A 20,524-nucleotide genomic window follows, 5' to 3' on the forward strand; every position below is an offset into this window, starting at 1 on the left:
AACAGTGAATACACTCGAACATCTACATTTATGGTAGGTACACAACTGTACTTTAGTCTTCCATCCACCAGGGTAGAAGAGAGTAGTCAGTAGATGCATTGTCCTTGAAATAGGGAAGTTTCTTTATGCATTTCTTTGATTCCTCATCATCATTTTCAATATTTTGTGGAGTAAAATCAAGACTGATTTAAAGTTTCTAAAGATGTTCAAGTGAAAATGATTTCAGTTTTTTTGAATATCAGATTCTTTTTTTTTTCAATAATTTTTATTTTTATTTTTACATTAATAAATGTCACAAATAAAAACCATCTTACAACATGACCGTATGTGTGTATATGTGTGTGTGTATATATATATATATATATATATATATATATATATATATATATATATATATATATATATATATATATATATATGTATATGTGTGTGTATATATATATATATATATATATATATATATATGTATATATATGTATATATATATATATATATATGTTATACATTGATGTCAAATACCACAGGATATAGGTCGTACAACATATCTATTTACTCTATGTACATAGATGCTTTCACTGTTAATTACACAGTTATATAGACAGTATATACATTCGTAATATCCAAGTTATTATTTAATATCTGAACTTGTATGTGTTCTTTAGTTCCATTGTAGTTTATTTCTAAGTTGCTGTGTGATGAATTATGCTAATATGATATTAAAGGTTTGTTCCCAAATTTCTCTGCATTTCATGTTTTTGTTTCTTTTATCTATTACTATTTTATGAGCTAAAAGGTGTTGTATAGCTACTTGTTTAAAACCCTCCCAAGAGATCTTTATCGTATCTAGCCATTTAAAAGCTATATACAGTTTCATTAGTAGGAAAATTGTTAAAAGTGTATTTGCTTGTTTTCTTGATATGTTGGGTGGGAGAATGTGTAATAGAGTGAATTCCCTAGTTAATGTTGATGTTTGATGACCTGTTTTTTTGTAATTGTACCTTGAGAGATTTCCATAGTTTATAGACACATTTACAGCTTCAAAATACATGGATTAAGTCAGCTATCTGGTCCTTACAGTGTGGGCAGAAAGGTGATTTTGATGTGTTAAATTTGTGTAGGATTGCAGGTGTAAAATAAGCATTATTATTGATCATGAGCGGAGTGTATGCTAACTTTTTGAGGGGTATAATCTTCAGTGTTACATTGATTGCCTGGCTTATTTGCTGATCATCTATGGATGGTTTAATTTTTCTCCAGTAGTTAGAGAAGAGGAGGTCTTTCTGGTATTTGATTTCATTTATCATTTTATATGAATTGGTAATAGTTTTCTTTGTTGTGATAATAGTTTTCCAAAACCTGCTACAAGTTTTTATGTCACTATTAGTCATAGTAACATTTTGGAGGTAACTGGAACACAGTTCTTTGATTTGTCTTAGGATTATTATGTGTGATTTAGGGAGGTTTAAGTTGGTCCTCATTTCTTGTATTGAACAGTTAAGGTAGGGATAAATATCTTGGATTGTTTTATCTTTAAGTCTGGGAAAAGGAACCAAGTCCAGCATCTTATTGTTTATTTTTAAATTTGGGTTTTTATGAAGGGGTTGCAGTATTGTCATGGCTTGTCTAAGGTTCAAGAATTGAGAGTTTTGTGCTAAGTTGATAGAATGTTTTAAGGGCTCTATAATGTTATAAGTTTGTATTTCTTTCTGCTTCAGGAATGGAAGTGCTTTGGGATTGAAACCTAAAGCTTTAATATATCTATAATAGATTGTCACCCAAAGAGGAGACCAATTTTCCATTGACGGGTTATGTTCAGCTATTCTTAATATTCTGTTAGTGTTAATGATCGAGTAGTACATTTTAAAATCTGGTAGATTAAGTCCCTCTTTGCTTTTGGGGAGTGTTAATTTTAGATAGGAGATTCTTTTTTTTTTTTGGGTTCCCATATAAATGTTGCTAGGAAGGTATGAATTTGTTTGAAGAATTTATTATGTATTGTTGTCTGTGATGTCATGACTATATACATTAGTCTAGGTAAAATGTTCATTTGGATTATAGATACTTTGGCCAAGAATGGTAGTTTTAGGTTGTTCCACCTTTTACAGTCTTGTATGAATATCAGATTCTTGAGTGCTGATTTCATTTGGGCCCTGGATATGGATCGCTGTCACAGAATCACTACCTCTACCTGAATCATGACTTCTTTTTTAGTTATCGGATTACTCCAGACCAATTTTGGACTGTATTCGATATTGCCAGAAAACCTTCCACAGAGGCTACCCAAACTTTTTCACTGGCTCAGGGGATATTCTCTTCTTCCTCTGTCTCTAATTCTTCAGTTTTATCTAGTCTACCTTAAGCATCTTTTTCATATGCGCCTTAATTAGTGCACCATCAAGGTGCATGAATCCAGTATCTTGATGCATTATGATCTGACAGAGTGCTAGGCTCTTCCTTAGTGTAGATTGGTAAAACACGTTCTGAGGATGAAGAAACCATTTCACGTTCTGAAGATGAAGAAACCATTTCAGTCATGTAATTTTGCCATCATAGCTAACACAGTTTTTATCTGTCTCGCAAACTGTGATTTGTTATACCTCAGCTTTGTGCTTTTCCTTTGACAGAGTGCAGGCACAAATAGGGACCAGGCCCGGCAGCTGATTACTGACCTAGAAACCCGAGGGAGTCGAGCATTCTCTGTTTTTTTGAGATGTTTAGAAGAGACTGGACAGAACAATCTGGCAGGCTGTTTACGAGAGGGACTTGCATTCCCGCCAAGTGTTTCTATGCACCTTACTCCAGTGGATATTTCCCAGCACAAAAGAACTGATAAGGGTAAGTGTAACATTCATGTGAAATGGTCTTAAATGGCTGGATTGACTGTGTTCCTCCATCAAAAACTTTGCATATGCATGTTTCTGCTTTATGTGCTTTCCCGGTTTTCCTGTTCCTTTTGATGTGTAATATTTAAGCAATAACCCATGCTTGGGTGTGAGTAATGCTGGATTTACCCACGGTTGGTGTGGTTTGGTCACTAGAGCAAAGCCCGAGTGGCCAAACAAAGACAACCGTGGGTAAATCCAGCATTACCCACACCAAGTGGAGTTATTATATCTAATGACATTATTTAAGAAAAAAATACTTTTTCTTAAATAATGGCATTGTATAATGCCTCCTTGCTGCCCTTCCACAGCTGTTCAGTATTCTGCGACAGTTCTGATGTACTGCACATGTGGATGGTTGCGCAGTACATCAGAGCTGTGTGTAGAAGCAATGGAGGAAGGAAGATCTCCGTTGCTTTTTAAAAGGTGTCTCGCTATGTTAAGAGTTTAACATAGCGAGATATCTTTAAAAAAAAAAAAAAAAAAAAAAAAGCAACAGAGATCTTCCTTTCTCCTTTGCTTTTTTTAAAGCTGTCTCGCTATGTTAAAAGAGTTTAACATAGCAAGACAGCTTTAAAAAAAAAAGCAATGGAGAAAGGAAGATCTCCATTGCTTTTTTTTTTTAAGATATCTCACTATGTTAAATTCGTTTAACATAGTGAGATAACAGCAACGGAGCTTTTCCGTTCTCCGTTGCTGTCCAACACAAAAAAAAAAAAGACGCATACTAATGGAAAACGTCCGGGCGACCGGACCTTTTCCATTAGTATAAGTATGATTTACAATGGGCACGCTGACCAATTAGCGTGCAAGTTTTGGAGTATTAATGGGGAGTCGTATAATTTTTGTTAAATGACAGGTGAGCTTTCTTTGACATCCGATGATAGATGTCAAATAAAGTTGCACTATAACCATTCTGAATTTAGAAAGATTTGAAAGGGGCCTTACACTTTCCCTTTATTAACAGACTTATTGATTTGCAAGGTGTAGATCGTCTTTCAGATTTGTCTGCATTTTATACTCATTGAAATAATTACTATTTTAATGACTTTTGGCCTTCTCAGTCAAATCGTTTTGTTTATCAAGTGTTGAGATGGTTGGAAATTATATTGTATCCTGTTTAAATTAATAATTTTACAATGTAAGTTGTGCCTCAGTAGTCATTTATTTTGAGTAGATTTGATATCCTTGATAATTTTTCATCTAATATTTAGTCTGTCGTGGAATTAGTAATGTACACGGTGTGCTGGGGACTACAAACTGGAAGATAATGTCACATTGCATGGTGATGTCCATCTGGTTGCCTGCCCACCATTTTCTGTGAAGACCAGTATTATTTATAGTTTTCTAGGGCATTGTGTCCTAGTTCATTTAAAGTGGGGACTTAGCCATTCCTTTAGATTCCGTCAGTAAGATTTTTTTTTAGATTACATGGAGCAATCTAGATGTAATATTGATGTGTCTTTTGTTTTTGTTCCATTACCTAAATTACAAGAATTAATAACAGGCAAGCAGCCACTGGCTTGCTGATGCAGTTTTCTTTTCTCTAACCCTGCCACCAGAAGCTGAAGTTCAACTACTGGACTGAATGTTGGAGGGGGGAGGTAGGAGGGGCTAATGATCAGTGTAGCACCAGCTTGTCCTCACCATAAGATCGTGACAGGAGGTTTCCTTCGGATGCAGGATCATCCTGTGATGTAGGTGAGATACTAGCCCCAGATAATAAAGGGTCCTGAATAATACTAGTCTAGGAGCATGCAGAAAGGTAGCACTTTTTCTCCACTGTTAAGTATGTGTAAGAATAGTACCTTCACTGAAAGGATTCTATGCCTTTGCTTACCTGTGTCTTCCCAGAAATGTAGGGACTAAAATAGCTTTGGCATTATAGTGGTAGACGTGCTGTTTTGTGGATATGTTTGTGTCCACCACAGGCAAGCAGAGATCTTCATTTTGGAGACTTATTTCCGCTAGCTACATTGTGGCTTACATAGAGTAGTTTATGGTATGAATAGGCTGATGGAAATGGAAGTAAGGTCATCAGAGGCTATGGGCAAAGTAGATTAGATAAATAACATGTGACTAAGCTCTTTACGCTTATTGTTTCTGGTTTACAGCTGATACCTTTTTAAAAGCCTTTCATTCATTGTTACTATTTCTGATTGTGTTTAATGTTGTGTGGTACTTGTTACTTGACAATAGGCTGGACCCTAACATATCCAAGAATGAAGGGTGGTTAAATAAAAACAAAAACAGACGAGTAACACAAAAAACGTTTTCTGTTTAGATCAGTTTAATGCCTTAGCGACTTGATCTAGAGCAATTTACTGATAGAAACTTGATAAATTCATTAGCTGTAATATTTGTGTCTGAAATATGACTCTGTCAGGATTGTACCCCAAAAATGGAAGTTATTTTCCCTTTTTCCTGTTTGACTCTGTGTCCTAGAGTAGATGGTAGATATTGTCATCTGTATTAAGTATTGTGTGTGTGTGTGTGTGTGTGTGTGTGTGTGTGTGTGTGTGTGTGTGTGTATACATATATACATACATATATATATATATATATATAAAATAGTTTTATAGTATCTGATGAGTAGTGACCAGACTCATTGACTGTATCATGGACAGGAGTTGTATGCAGAATCAGAATCAACTTGCATGGTTCCTGGCTTTACTTCAAACAGAAATACCTGAAAGAGTTGGTTTTAGAAGAAACAAAAGTGTTTTTCAGCTTTTATTCTTTTTTGTGTTAGTCTGTACGTATGATGTAATGCAGTAAATTGCTTTAGTTATGAAGATGCTTTTATAAGACTAGCCACATCAAAGCAAACCAATTTGCATATTAACAAATATAAAAACAAACCAGTATGCAAATGAACAGATATTCAGAAAGACACAAATGGCATGTCTTGCAACATACAGCTGAAACCAAACTCCACTTCTTTCTTTAAAAACAAACTGCCCTTTCTTTTATTATATTGAACTGTGCACTGCTAAATGTTGCTTTTCTGTAAGCACTTTAAAACTCTTCAGTGCTCCCCGTGCTTGTAAGGTTCAAAGCAAAATGTAGTGGCTGCATTGGTAAAATTTGTTTGTTGTCCTCCACATTTACGAATTTTGCTCTTCCAAAAATTGCATCTGAAGGCTTACTTCTGTAGCAGGCACATAGAACAGCACAGACAGGATTGTTCTTCTCAGACAGTCAAGACTATGCTGTAGTGCATTACTTCCTCATGACACAGGGTGTACCAAGTGATGTTTCAAAATGAGTAAAATAAAGTGATAAGATTCCACATGTCTTTGGATAAACTAATTTTGCTATCTCATGTATGTTACCGTACAAGCACAACATTTATTTCAATAGTATAATCATGTTCTATTGTGCATTGTACAGCTATAGGCTGTATTAGTTCCATGGCACACAACATATAGAATACTGCTTCTGAAGCAGTCAAGACCGTAGTGCTCTAAGTTATTTCCCCATTGCACCAAAGTGATTATAAACATGTAAAGTGAAATATTTCTCTTGCCAATACAAGAAAAAAAAAGGTTTCTAGTTCCCTGTCTGTTATATAATATGTAGCACAGATTCCTGTTAAAGTGATACAATGCTCTTCTGTTGTAACACAGCTTTAAGCTGTACTTTTGTAGCATACAGCACAGATGGAAAAATGCTTCTCAGACAAGTGTTGCTTTCCCATTGCATAGTGTAACCTGATGTTTGGAAGCATATTAAAATAAAGTGAAATATTCCTCTTCCTCTATGAATCAAATATGATTCTATTTCATCCTGTCCATCTGATTTGACTGACTGGAATTGAACCACTTATGTAATGTGATCAATTGGTTTACCTAGTACTTCTAGCCTTGAGCTCCCTCAAACAAATTCCTGTAATGCCCCTTTCCTGACTTTATGCTCAGATCTCATTTGCTGCCTTTGTACTTGGATGGATCTACACAGAAAAAGCTGAGCTCCTTTTTCAATTCCTTTATGTTAATTAAATTGGCTCATCAACTGTATTATCTAAACTATCAATATTTCCCTTTTCCCCTTGTTGGCTACTTTGACATTTCTTTTTAATTTTTTTTTTTTTACTTTATGACATTTTTAGTAAGAAAAAAAAATTGCCTCGGCTCCTTCACTGGCATTTGGTTGTGGACTGGAGGCCAAGCAGCTCTTGTCTCTTTCCCTTCTTAGACTTTCCTTACTAATAACTCATTGTCAACAGCATTTTTTTTTCTGTCATGGATATATTATTTGACTAAACTTTGTCTAAAAATTGTTTAAAAAATGTTGTAAAATTTGCTAATTAGAGTATTATTTTTTTCTGCATTGTATACTTTTTAGTACAGGACTATGCATGAGGGTTTTAAGAAATGCGGCCACAAAATCCTGCCCCAGGACTCCCACGATTTCTATGTCGAGTGCCTGGTGCTGGGACACTTAATGGTAGACTGTGCTATTTGTAAGGCCTTTGGACCTTGCTTGCTCTCTTGCAGAGAAAAGAAATTGATATTGAAGGGTGTTTCCCCTTAGAAATCTCTTCAAAAAGTAGTGACAACTTGGGGAAATGTAAATAGAAAGAAAGTGACAGTGAGAGAGAGAGAAGGAAACTCTGAAAAGAAAATCGGGTGATGCAGGCCCTAGTTTGTCTCCAAAGCTTCCTAGACAGGCACCCTCATTCATCAGCATTGTCATCAGTGTGTCGTCCTACTTTCCCAGTCATGGCTCATTCAGAGCAGTTACTTGAGACTTGCTTCATGGTCTCTTCCCCAAGCCCTCTTTACCTACATTGACTTTTAGGTCTACCAGGTTCTTCCAGAGTGCCTCTGAACTGGACTGGGATCAAATGATGACTTTTCTGAAGGCTCAAATTAAAATGCGTCATCTCATCCCTCTCTGCTTCAAGAGAAGATTACATTGGCTCTCCATTCCTAGTACTAACTCCTTCCACAGTCCAGTCTCTGCACTGCAAATTTTGGAGCATTTATCTTGGCCAGAACCTGTATGCTCAGTACCAGCTGAAAATTCCATCATTGTACTAAGTGGTCTTCCCCGGCTCCAAAGAAAAGGCTTTTTGGCGCCGATAGTGATCCATGAGTTGGTGGAGTGCCCGACAGTATAGCGTGGTTTCGAGCGGTCCCCCCTCCCCCGAGAGAGAGAGCTCGAGGAAGGTCTTCTCAGTGTCTACCTCCTCTAAATCCTCCAGGACCTGGATAGGACCTTTTGAGGAGGTTTTACAAGAGGCCAGTATCTATCTCATGCTGGTTTGAAATTTGCTTCCAGCACAGTTGCTTGGGCGATCCGATCCCCCGACACCTCCTCCAACCTCTTCTGAGTTGTTTTGGAGAGCGTGGAGGGGTGAGTATTTAGACCGAGGCCACGGGAGCAGAGACCCTATCGGAGAGCTTCGGCTCCGACCATGCTTCCTACCCTGTCCTCCTCCGGTTGTTGGTCACTCTCGACCTCTACAGCCGGACGGAACCCTGCTACTAGATGAGGTTCGTGCCGAGTGCCCTCTCTCGAATTCCGGCTGCCGAAACATCGGCTGCCATCGTGGCCTCGGCCTCCTAGACTTGATAACTTCCTTGGAGGCTGGCCTTTGAGAGCTTTGGCCACCAGCTGGCCCAGCAGCCAGCCCGTCACCTGCACGCCTAGAGGGCTCACCTGATTTTCTGTTAGATGCCTCCCGGCCGCGCGAGCCCCCCCCATGGAGCGAGAACCCAAGACCTATCTTTACTGTCGGGGGGGACTCCTTTCGACGAACCCCCGCGGAAGAAATTGTAACCCCCAAGGAAGAGAAATTATTATGACTGCGTAGACTCCCAAGATGGAGTCCTATGACATGGATGATGGCCCAACTGACCCCGGATGCCCCTGAGGGTCCCCAATGAGATATCTTGGAGATTCTGAGAGATTCTGGTGATTGCTGAACTATCAAGAGAGGGAGAGTCAACTGAGCCAAAACCTTCCTCAAAGCCCTCCTCCTGCCTCCTCCTCCGCCTTGGCAGCAGTCTCCGCCTCTCCTGGATTCTCCGCCCTTCGAAGAACTCTGATTCTGTGGACAAAGATTATTTTGCCTCACTCCTATTTCTAATTCTTGTCAGCTCCTCCACACAAAAGAAATTCTAGGTGGCTGGATGTACCCGGTATTTCTCACAAAGGGCTTCACCGCCACAGGGGCTTGGGTGGAGGCTTCTATTCACATGGGCAATCCATATAGCTTCGCGTCCTATCATCCTCGGCCTTACCCTGTCTATTCTATTCCTTTTCCTTCACGCGTCTCTGTCCCTATGCGGCCTTTTTCTTCTGATTCCCCTGGGATGCTTCTCAAATCGCTACGCTGGCCCTTGTTGTCTTTCTTAAGAGACTACTAAAGCTCCCAGATTGTTACTCTCGTTTCAGGCGCTGGCCTGCGACTGTTGGCTGAATGGCTACTCTTTGTTCTGGTGTACAACTGTCGAACTTAGGCTCAAGCATATCGGCCTTGAAGAGCTGTTATTCGTTGTGGCCTTGCCTTCTTCCTTCAAGAGACGAGCCTTGTTGTGGTCATCTTTGTTTTCACTTCAGGGAGGGGCATAACTTTCAGTGCGAGCAGGGTCGAAGACTTTTTTGACCCGTTTTGGACCCAGGGCTCTACTCCGGAAATATCAGGGGCAAGACTTTGGCTGCGGAAAAAAATCCCGTTAAAACCCCTCTCCAGACCCAATTGATTCCAGTCCAGAGGCAGGAGAGGAGGAAAATGGATTAAAAAGGCCCGACCCCAGAGGTGGCAGGCGCCCCTTCGTGGGGGGACATTCAGCGCCATTGGTTGGTGATGTAGAGCCTGGAGCTGGGCCCGACGATTTCGCCTGCGCGCTTCTTGGTGAGAACAAGCGCAGGAAACCAAGCGTTCACGATACGCTGCCGCTTAGCGGGGGTACGGAGACCAGATCATCCCTCTTAACAAACCCCCGCGAATCCATGTCCAGGCTGATCATAACCCAGTCCGCGTGCAGGCAGATCAATTTCAAAGCAAAAGTCCTTTCATACAAGAAATCTGTCCCCAGCGACCCCCAGCGGATCAGGATCCAGCAGGATTAGGCAGCAAGTTCCATTTGAAAAGAAAAAGAAGGCCCATCCACCAAGCCAGTTCATTACCCCGTTCGTCATTGAATTTCAATGGTCCAAAAAGTAAAATCAACTTCAGGCTTCGAAAGGCCCATTGGTGTGCTCAAGGATTTGAATGGAGATAGACTTTATTCCAGATTCGAATGGTCACTCTTCATTTCTGCTTTCCCTCGCAAAGAAAGATGCATGGATGTGCTCAATATAGAGCCTCAGCACTGCCCCACATAGCACAACAGCACCAGGGTGAGTCGCTTCTGTAACCTGTTCTGTCCAGGAGGTCTGGGAGTCTGGGGTGTTCCTTATGCCTACGACAGGCTCCACAGCCTTTCCTCAAGCGCCCTAGCAGCAAGCTCCAGAGCCATTCAGCCTGCGTTTCTTGGGATTTCATTCCCATTCTAGAGCCTTGGCTCCGAGGCCGCTACTTCTTACTCACATAGACACAAAGAATCAGCGCACAAAAGGGCAGGCGTTTCTTTTTGCTTTCAAGAATTGGGTCAAAGTTCTTCAGTATTCAATGCATCAGCACAATTTCACCCAGCCATTCTTGTAGATCACATCCTCGGCAAAGTTTTTGCATACTCTTACAAGATCAGCCAGACTCCAGTCAACAGACTTAAGAGCCTAAACCCCGGTCCAGTAGTTCCCGGGGCTTGAACTGCCTTGAACCACTTAATCATCCTCCGCGCCGAGTCGATTCACGAGTTGCCGCTATGACCACTTAATGGGCGGCCATGTAGTATCCGATGGATGCCTCAACGTCCACTTAATCATATCTACGGGCGTGAGATCGACGGGAGGTGCGGGTTAGTCTTCGTTCAGACAGGTCGCAGGGCTATTCCTCAGAGACCGTCCGGTATATCAATGTCCTGACCTCCCAGGCGGTACTATTGGTGCTCCAGCTCTCCTGGAAACCAATTTACATAGCTAGTGCCGGAAACCATTTGGTAATAGCCATAAACAAGACATAATACCGGGGTAGTCTTACCCAGGCGGCAATCACCCCATCCAAGCCATGACAGACTTTGGCACTGGCGGTACACTAACAACTTTTAGGTAGCAGGAGCACATGCCGGGGGGGTACAGGTAGCTGCCACTATGCAGAGCAGGACCATGCTCTTGCCCGGTAGTGGTTCAGCAATCCGTCTTAAAGGCACCATGCTCTTGCCAATGTGATTGCGCACACCGAAGCCAGGTTTTGCCTCTTGAATGCACTTAGTCGAGATAATGCTCTCTGCCGGATGTGTAGTCCACATTCTCTCTTCTCTTCCCATAAACTCCAACATATTTCAGTTAAAATGGAAAAATGCCTTCTGGTTTGCCTCTCGAGGAGTAAAGATCCTCTCTCACTGCTCGGAGGTTCTGAGATTTTCTTCTTCTCCCTTTTTTTTCAGTGGGCTCTTCAGTTTCTACCATTAAAGTTCCACATTAACTGGCAATTTCTAATTTTTCTCTTGAACCTTCATTGATCTCTTGATGCTTTGAAAGGCGTTTTAAAGGGCCTTAAGGGGCTTGGCTCCTTCCTTTATCTCATCCCTCCTCCTGACACTCCTAATATGTTGGTGCCTGCCCTAACTGCCCTGTCTGCCTGACTGCCTGTCTTTTTGTGATTACTTGTCTTGGTGCTTAAATTTCTGGCCTTTTAGCCATAATATCTGCTAGGCGAGTTTCAGAAACTCTTTTTTCTTTTGTTCTGATCCTCCCTTCTTGATTTGATTTCGTGAATTTGAATTTTCACAAATTGAACCACCCTGCAACCCTCCAGGTGGCTCCTCTTTTTCCCATTCCTTCTGTTGCATTTCACCTTTTTTTTTCTTGCAGAATTTCCAACACATATATATATTTTTTTTTATTTGAATATCAGACATTTCAAAATTCGTTTGTTTGAAAAAGAAAATCTTTAAATTGCGAAAAGCAAATCAGTTTTTTTGCAGCGAACAGATTGAGGTCAACAGATATCAAAGCCCATATCAAAAAGCATTTGTAAACAAATATCACTTTGTATATCTTTTGGTTATTAGAAGGCTCTACTAAGTCAGGCTTTCAGTCACCGGGGCTCTTTCTACCCATATGGCTACTTCTGTAGCAGTATCCTCCTCAATATCCATTTAAGATGATTTTGGCTGCCTCCAAAGTTACTGTGGTTTCTCATATTTACTTCTATTTCTTGGTTTCGGTTGGTCGTGGCAGAGCTTCCTTTGGTTCCACAGTTCTCAGGTGTTCCGTGTCCCACTGGTTATGTGGTAGTAAGGTTAGATAGTTAATCCCTTTCTGTTAGCAATGTACTTGGTGTCCTGTATCATGTTTCAGATCAGGGTTATCCCATTACATCTTTTAATGTACTTACCCCCTTCCCTGCTGGATCTAAAGAGATACCCTCCCACTTCTTTTCTCCTTTGAGGAGCTTTTAGTAGTTAGAGGAGCTGTATGTCTTGTTCTCTTTTTAGTTTTTTGAAGTGTGTTGTAGACACTCTGTGTTCTGTGTGTGTTGTGGTGTGTGTTGCGATAGTGTGAAGCCGATACACGATCTGGATGGTATGGTGGTCTAGTGCATCCTGGGAGCCAGAGTAGCCAACCAATATATGAGTGTAGAATGGGCTGAGATATGATTCGTGAAGAGTCATACGATGGATGTAGGCGACTACCGAGAGTTCTACCAACTTGCTCAACATGAAGACCTTCAAATTTGAAGTAGTCTTGAAGGTGACCCCTTGACACTAAATCCTTGGCATCGTCTTTGGCACCAATTTGTTCACTGTCTTTCTTGATATCAGAAACCTTGGCATTTGATTGATTGGAAGCAACAAGCTATACATCCAGGCCCTCCAAGTCTTCAATATCAGTGCTCCTGTCTTTAGCACCATGTCTATGCACTTCACTGGGGACTGACATTGCACCAATTCGGGGGTCTGCCATGCCTACAAACTTATGATTGGCTTTTGACATGATCAAGAGGGTGATTTCCTCCTCAAGAAGGATGACAGAGCCTCCGTTGGCATTGGCTCCAGCTTCTGCAACCCAGCAATCAGATCTTCAGCCTTTCTGACACTCATTCTTGTTCAAAGCAAAGTAGAATGCCTTAGAGCTTCCCTAGAACCAAGCTGTCCTCTGAAGCTTTGGACGAGTCCCTTCCAGGTATTCCAAGGAAAAGGATATGTAAAAGGAGGCATGTAGATGCCCCCATGAAGTTTTTGACGTCAGGCAATGGCTTATATGATCAAGAAGGCTCCCACCAGTCCCTTCCAGAGACAACTGACCTTGCTAAAATTCTTGAAGTAATGCAAAAGAGAGAATATTGGCCCACTGACCTACCCTTTCAGGTTGAGGAAGTGTTATCTGAGACCTCCTTGACTGTACATTATACCTTGTGGATGGTACGTACTTCTGATTGTCTTATAGATTTGGTTGCTAGAAGAGCATGGGAGAAACTCTCTTCCAATTAGAGTATATGCAGAGAGCCATGCAAGATCCTTCACCCTCCTCGGGATAAACAGCATCAGAGCAATGATCTTCTGGTTGACTTCTTTGTCATAGCAGCAGCCAACAAAAACAGGTGTCTGAGGATACAACAGTCGTCCAGCCACAAAATTGGCAGCTAAAGCAATGGACAAAATGGGGAAGTGTGCTCACACCTCTGGTACTTTTGCCCTGAGGGCATTTAACTACATGAATCACTTCCAAAGAGAATTAGCAGAGCAGGCTTTAGATTCTTTGAAAACACTTGCCACTCCAGAGTCAAGAAAAGAAATAGAGATTCAAGTAGCAACTATGTTGAACATTTCCACCCTTTTCTTTCACCTTCACAGAGCAGCTGATGGAGCATCAGAGCGATGGCCATCAGCATTTCTATAAGGCATCATGCCTGGCTCTACTTGTGTGACATTGTGGATGACTTCAGTTTGTCCTTCATCAGTGACACGTATGATATTTCTTCCTTATATGGACACAAGTGAAAGGAAAAAAATAATGTGAGCAAGAAGGTAAGATCTCTGTCATACCATTTGAAACTCCTCCAAGATCCTGTAACTGGAATCGGAAAGAGTCTAAATGCCTGTGGTTTAAGAAATCGCAGTGACAACCCCTTTACTCTTCTGATAGTGGTGACCATGGCAGAGGTGACTCATTTAACTGAATGTCACACTAGAGGCAGGAAGGTCTGCAGAAGCCGGGATTCAGGGTTCCCTTTACAGGTAAACAATCCTAGCATTCCTGACGTCTTGCCAGAGTATTCCCCTCTGGAGAGTCAGGAGTCACTTGTCTCTGAACTTTGCTGTGTGGATGGCCGTAACTCAGGTCAACTGGGTGAGAGAAATATTGTCCTGTACAATCCCCATTTATCATTCTTACGACAGCAGTCTCCACTGCTTCCAAATGTTCCACCCCATCAGTGCAGAGTGGCAAGAAACGAGAGCGAGTGAGAGACTTTTTTGGGGGGGGAAAGAGCCATCCAAGAGATCCCACCAGACCGGAGAGGATCAGGTACCTATTTGAGGTTCTTTTTTGGTACAAGGAACTTGGGTCAATCCTGGAGCACAGCAACCTAAATCAGTATGTCACAAAGATCCATTTCATTTTGGCTGAAGTGCAAATGATTTTTCCCTGCTTGAAGACTAGTGATTTGGATGTGCTCAGCGTACCATTAAGATGCCTACCTCCACATCAGAATTGCCAAGAATTCCAGAAGGTTCCTAAACTTTCAACATGAATACAATCATTTTCAGTTCAGACCCCTTGCCCTTCAGTCTCACTGTACTTGACCCCCCCATGTTTGCGAAGTGCATAATGGTTGTCTCAGCTCTTCTGTAAATAAAAAGCATCCAGATGTTCTCATACCTGGGTGAGTAACTCCTAGGCACTACATCAAAAAAGTACCTTTTAGAAGCAAGAATTTTTTAAAGCTCTGCCTATCCTTATGTATTTCAGTAAGCTATGAAAAATCACAGATGCAACCCACTAAGTCTGTAGTGTTCATAGACTGCCATTCTGACACAACAAATTACATATTGAGACTTCCTGGACAACCTTTCAACAGGCTTCACTCTCTAAGGAATACAATCCAGTGTTTGCTAGACCACCATTCACTTTTGGCCTCCTTAGTTCTGAAGTTCTCGGTGTAATGACATTATCATTTTAATGGTCCCCTGTGCTTGTTTCTACATGAGGGGTTTATTTATGATGAAAAGTGTTGAGTGGTACCAGATGTCAGACCTTCTGATGTATCTCACTCAAATTTGCAGACACCATCTAAATTAGTAGCTAATCTCCATAAGTAGGTCTGTGGAGAGACCTTTCAACTTTCCAACCCCAAGAACAACAGTTAACATGGATGCCGCCTCCCTTGAGGTGGAGGGTCATTAAAAGTGGAAAATCGCCCAAGGATTGTGGACTGAGACTGAGCAAATTTTCCCATCAACACCTTAGAGATGAGGGCAGTTCAGTCAGTGCTGCAAGATCTCCATAACTTCCTTCCTCTGGGAGTGATTTCCATGCATTCAGACATTGTTAGTAGTATAGTACATGAACATTGCTGGCAGGAACCAAATCTTACCTCCTTTGCAGAGAGGCAGTGAGAATATTTCAGTGAGCAATGGCTTGCATATCCTGGGGATAGTCTGCTTTCCAGTGGCCAGGCTAAGCTGAAAAAATAATTACCTTTGATTCAGCTTAATACAGCTTTTCCACATTTCCCCTCTTCACTGTATGTTTTACTGAAAGGGAATGCCAAGTTTCAGACAGCTGCCGTATCGCCACCTTTGATTTGTGCTAATTTTCTTGAGACACCACTAAGAAATAAAACTTGGAGGTTAAGGCTGCATTTTAATCTGTACTATCTAGTTCACTGTCTTGACAGACTGTCTGCATTTGCATTAGTGATGCCACTGTCATGCTAGATTGCTAATATTATAGGAATGTAATCCTAAACTCCCCCTGAGAAGCTTACCATTTTTGCCTATTGGCTTAGCGTAACCACATTGAGGAATTTTGATATTTTGCCACTGTAATTTTTTTTTTTTTTTTTACCATACAGGTAAAGTTAAAGCCTTAGCATTCCTGCCGCACAGCTGTGTGTGATTCTTCCCTTGTTTGGAGTATGACCAAGAAGTTTTTCTTGGTGCTCGTCTGTCTTTGAAGAGATCTGGCTAAGTATAGCCCTCAGTGTCTTGAAGTATCTACCTGCATGATAAATGTGTGGCTATAATCAGAGCTGACTAGTACATGGGGTCTGCTGACAGCTGCCACAATCTTCTGGAATCTCAGATCACCAGACAGTGTTCAGGTATTTTATCTAGCCATTTTTTTTATTTTTATTCTTTTTTAGGGGGAGGAGTATGTAAGATGGGCCTCACTGGTACTACTGGTATAAAAAAAAAAAAACATAAGGGATGGCAATACCAGCTTCTGTGTAGATTACTGGAAAGTAAATATGTTACTGTAGTGGGAGACAAACTTTCTATATAATAGCTCACTGTTACTAAGAATGGCATTACCTGCATTTTAGTAAAAGCCTATATAGCTTCTTCCTTGGCAGGTTGCAGATGAGTTTTACCAATACCCACCTAGTGACCAAGATGAGACACTTCTAACATTTAATTACCGTAATGGTTAATGCTGTCCTTTTCAGTCTGATTAACACCTCTCTAACATGTTGAATGTGTCCCTGCCATGATTGTTTGTAAATAGTAATGTTACCTGTATAAGAGCATAGTTTTCAGCTCCTTCTATGATATAATCAGTCAGTCTATGGAAAGTTGTTGGGGCTTTTTTCATCCCAAAGAGCATCTTAGTGAATTCTTGCAGCCAAAATAGGGAGGCAAAAGCTGACCATTCCCTTGCTGTGTGCATGAGTGGCATTTGCCCAGTAGCCATTAGTAATCTCAGTGGTAGTCAAATGCTAAGCCCACCCAGCTGCTCCAGTTTGTTTCATCTGTTCTAGGTATGGAGTAAGCTTCTGATTTTTTGTGTCTTTTCTGTAATCTATACAGAACTATGCTGATGTCCCTTTTTGGTGCCATTAGTATCTGTAAGCCCTGCTGGATTCCTGGATTTAGCCCAGACTCAATATCTTCTGCCGGTTCTCCCAGTATAGTTTGCATAACTTGCTACATCACCTTTTAAAAAAATGTTTGATTGTTGCATCTTTGCATCTACATTATGTTCCACCAGACTTGACAGTGAGCATGTCCCCAAAGCATAAGTCTCAAACTTTTAAGAGGCCAGTGTGGAACACAAACCCTAGCAGTGTGTGACAAACAGTCAAAATGTGGAGCACCCTATTTTGCACTGAGTGAAATGCACCATTTCCATGGGGACTGGTTGAACATCCTTAAAATTCAGTAAGACACGCTTGAGAGAGAAATCCAAAACTTTTATTTTTTTAATGTGCAAAACCATAAACACACCATAAGTACATGAAACATCAAAGCTAAAATCACATGGTCATTAATACCACTTGCTACATTTACTACATTGTCCAAACAGATCTATTACATATCACACAACCAGTTCCACTTATACACCAAGTGCATGAACAGACAGCATCCTATTATACTTTAGATTTATCAGATGCACACGTTTTGTATGCAGCTGTGGCATTCTTAGCAGCATCTAAAACATGTTTTGGCAGTTTAAGATTACAGCAGTCCAGTTCTTCATTCATTTTAACTGTTAATAAAGAGTTAGACTGATGCAAATCCATCTTTACTTTCTGTACCATGCTAAATGCTCTTTCAGCTAGTGCATTTGAATGTGGCAAGCCAAGTAGAGTCATCATCAACAGTTTGAAGTGTGGCAGTTTCCCATCACTGCAAAGGTCCCCCAGAAGGTGTGCCCAGTACTTGGGGACACACGAGTGTGGCCCATCTACTGGACCTGTCCTCAGTCTGATAATGGGTAAACTCCTCAATTAATTGTTCAGCCTCAGCATCATTTCCACAGACACCCCAATGGAAACCAACATCTCTGACAAGTCCTGAAGAAATGTTCATTTTTTTTTGGCAGAATTAATAAGAAATGTAGTGCCTTTCTTTAAATTATCATGCATGGAAAACCTTTTTAAGCATTTTCTGCAGCACTGCAGCATAAAAAGCTGTAACTTTTTATAATAGTAAAATTCTATAACTGTGCCAACAACATTCTCCTGATGGGTATTCGTGTACTGTTTAACTTCATAGCCAATACATAGCTCCCTGTTTGGCAGAACAGAGCTACTGCCAGTCAGCACCGAAACATCACTGTGTTTGAGAAGTCTAACAGCAGCTGCAGGTCTCAGGAGTTGGCCAGCATACTGCTGCAGGAGTTTAAGAACAGTGGCATGCAGTGTCAGTAGCTGACTTTCTCAGCTCTGAAGCTGTATGTTGAACTCCAGTAAAGGCTCCAGTATTTACTTGAAAAACTAAAAATCGTATGCAATTAATGACTCTGCAGATGGTCAGAAATTGTTAATTTTAGCAAACCATGGCTCTACAGACAAAAAATATGAATGTTTGGGCTGGCCACATCTTCAGGGTTCTGCTAATTACCTTCCAAAGACTTAGCCATCTAGTAGTGTGTGTCTAATGGTATTGAGGGGGTCAGTAACTGTGAACTAGTAAATTCTTCAAGTTGGTTTGTTTGTTCACGGGAACTGAAATGACCGTATACATCTGATTTAATTTCTTGCTGGTGAATGTAGTACTTTTAAACCTACCTTACTACATAGATTTGCCAGGTGGCACGGACATCCCATGTTAATAATGGTGGGCTTTACCTCCTTTAAGCAGGATAGCACAGAATTATGGTTTCCAGTCATTGAGACAGCACTGTATGAAGAAAAGCTCACAGTGTTTGAAACTGGAATGTTATAATTTTGTCATAATGGACATTAAAGCCTCAAACAATGCTTGTCCAGTACCTGACATGCATTCTGGCATATAGGTTTACAAAAGATTACTAGGCTCTATGACCCTAGAGCCTTTACAAGCCTAGCCATATTTATCTGGAATTACAGAAATTGTCGGTGGTTAGGTGAGTGATGTTCACAGTGGTAAGGGTCTATGATGGTTAATAATGACTTCTTGTAGTCAGGAGGGACACGGACATCACCCCAGGAGTAAATTTGCAGTTACCCATCCATTGATCTAGGTTGAGTTTGAAGGCGGTCAGGAAGGGGCTTGTTTCATGTGGACTGGAAGCTTGTTCCAGAGAGGTGACAGTCTGGGAGATGTATCTATCTCTCCAGCAAGATCTGTTCATGTCAGAGGCTAGGTTAAGATTCCTGTTGTGAGTGACCCTCATGCAGTTTGATTTACGAATGTGTAGTATTTCCATCAGGGCGGGGTCAGACACTGCCCTTTAAGCCAGGCAAAGGTCACCCCTTAGCAACCTGTAGGAGACACCAGACAATGGCAGGACTTTCAGTCTTTCCATGTCAGATTTGTTTTGTGTACCCTGTAATTTCTTGGTGAGAAACCTCTGTGGGCTGTCCAATATTTGCAGGTGTCTGGTGAGGTACATGCAAAAAGGAGCATTATATTCTATTATTGGTCTGATGAGGGCCAAGTATAGTCGAATTATAACATCCTTAGATCCATATGCAATGCCTATAGTTATAAGATGTGCCACATAGAAGGATTTCCTTACTACTGTGGATACATGGTGTTCAAAGTTCTGATTGCTATCAGCCTGAGTACCCAGATCACGTACTACTGGGTCTACACTTTGGAGGGTGCTGTCTATAATGTAATGAGCAGGGATGTCAGCTTTCCCAAAGGGAATACTAAAGCACTTTTGTGCATTTAGCTTTAATCCCTGGCTTTGGCACCAATCATTTGTCTGCATTAACCCCGTCTGCAGTATATTAAGATAATTGGGGAAATCGGTGATTGCTCCCAGTTTGCAATAGTCAGTGAACTTGGTCAGCCACAGGCCATCCAAATTTGCTTGGAATTCCTAAGAAGTAAATTCCTAACAGTAAGGGGCCCAGTACACAATCCTGTGGTATGCCACTGGTGACTGGTCTTTTGCTAGAGGTGAATTCACCCACTTTGAGGTATGTGTCCTGTCAGTGAGCCAGTTGGCTACCCATCTGGTAATGTAGGGGATAATTCCCAACTGAGAGAGTTTTTTCTCTAATACCTGAGTAGGAGATTGTATCAAATGCCTTGGCTAGGTCAAGATAGGTGGTATGCACTGTTTTTCTCTCATCCAGGGCCTTGGTGACTTTCTCTAAGAAGTCAACCATGTTTAACAGGCATGATCTACCTTGAACTAATCCAAACTGGGTTGGGTCCAGAGTTTGGGGAATACGTGTCCTTGTTAATAAGGTCCATAATGATTCTTTCCATGACCTTGCAGATGAGGCTAGCCAAGGTTATGGGCCTATAAATCCAGGATTGGTTGATAGTCCACCTTTGTGTAGAAGGATTACTGCTGCTGTTCTCCATTCCACTGGAACATAGCCAGTTTGCAGGCTGTGGTTAAACAGGGAAACCAAGTAGGTCTGCTAGGTCACATTTTAAGTTGTTTAAGAGGCAACTTTGGATGTTGTCTGGTCCCAT

At 41.1% G+C, this 20,524-nt stretch overlaps 1 protein-coding gene across 1 annotated transcript in view; it reads left to right on the top strand.

Annotated features, from left to right (window-relative positions):
• The window catches only part of CASP9 (caspase 9), a 785,542-nt gene that overhangs the window by 183,257 nt on the left and 581,761 nt on the right, over positions 1 to 20,524 (top strand). Inside the window, exon 3 of the mRNA XM_044060440.1 lies at positions 2,625 to 2,835. Within this exon, the coding sequence (XP_043916375.1) occupies positions 2,625 to 2,835 (211 nt within the window). The remainder of the gene's footprint in view (positions 1 to 2,624; positions 2,836 to 20,524) is intronic.

This window comes from Protopterus annectens, chromosome 2.part0 (genome assembly GCF_019279795.1).
Source record: "Protopterus annectens isolate FY-2018-M chromosome 2.part0, PAN1.0, whole genome shotgun sequence".
NCBI lineage: Eukaryota > Metazoa > Chordata > Ceratodontiformes > Protopteridae > Protopterus > Protopterus annectens.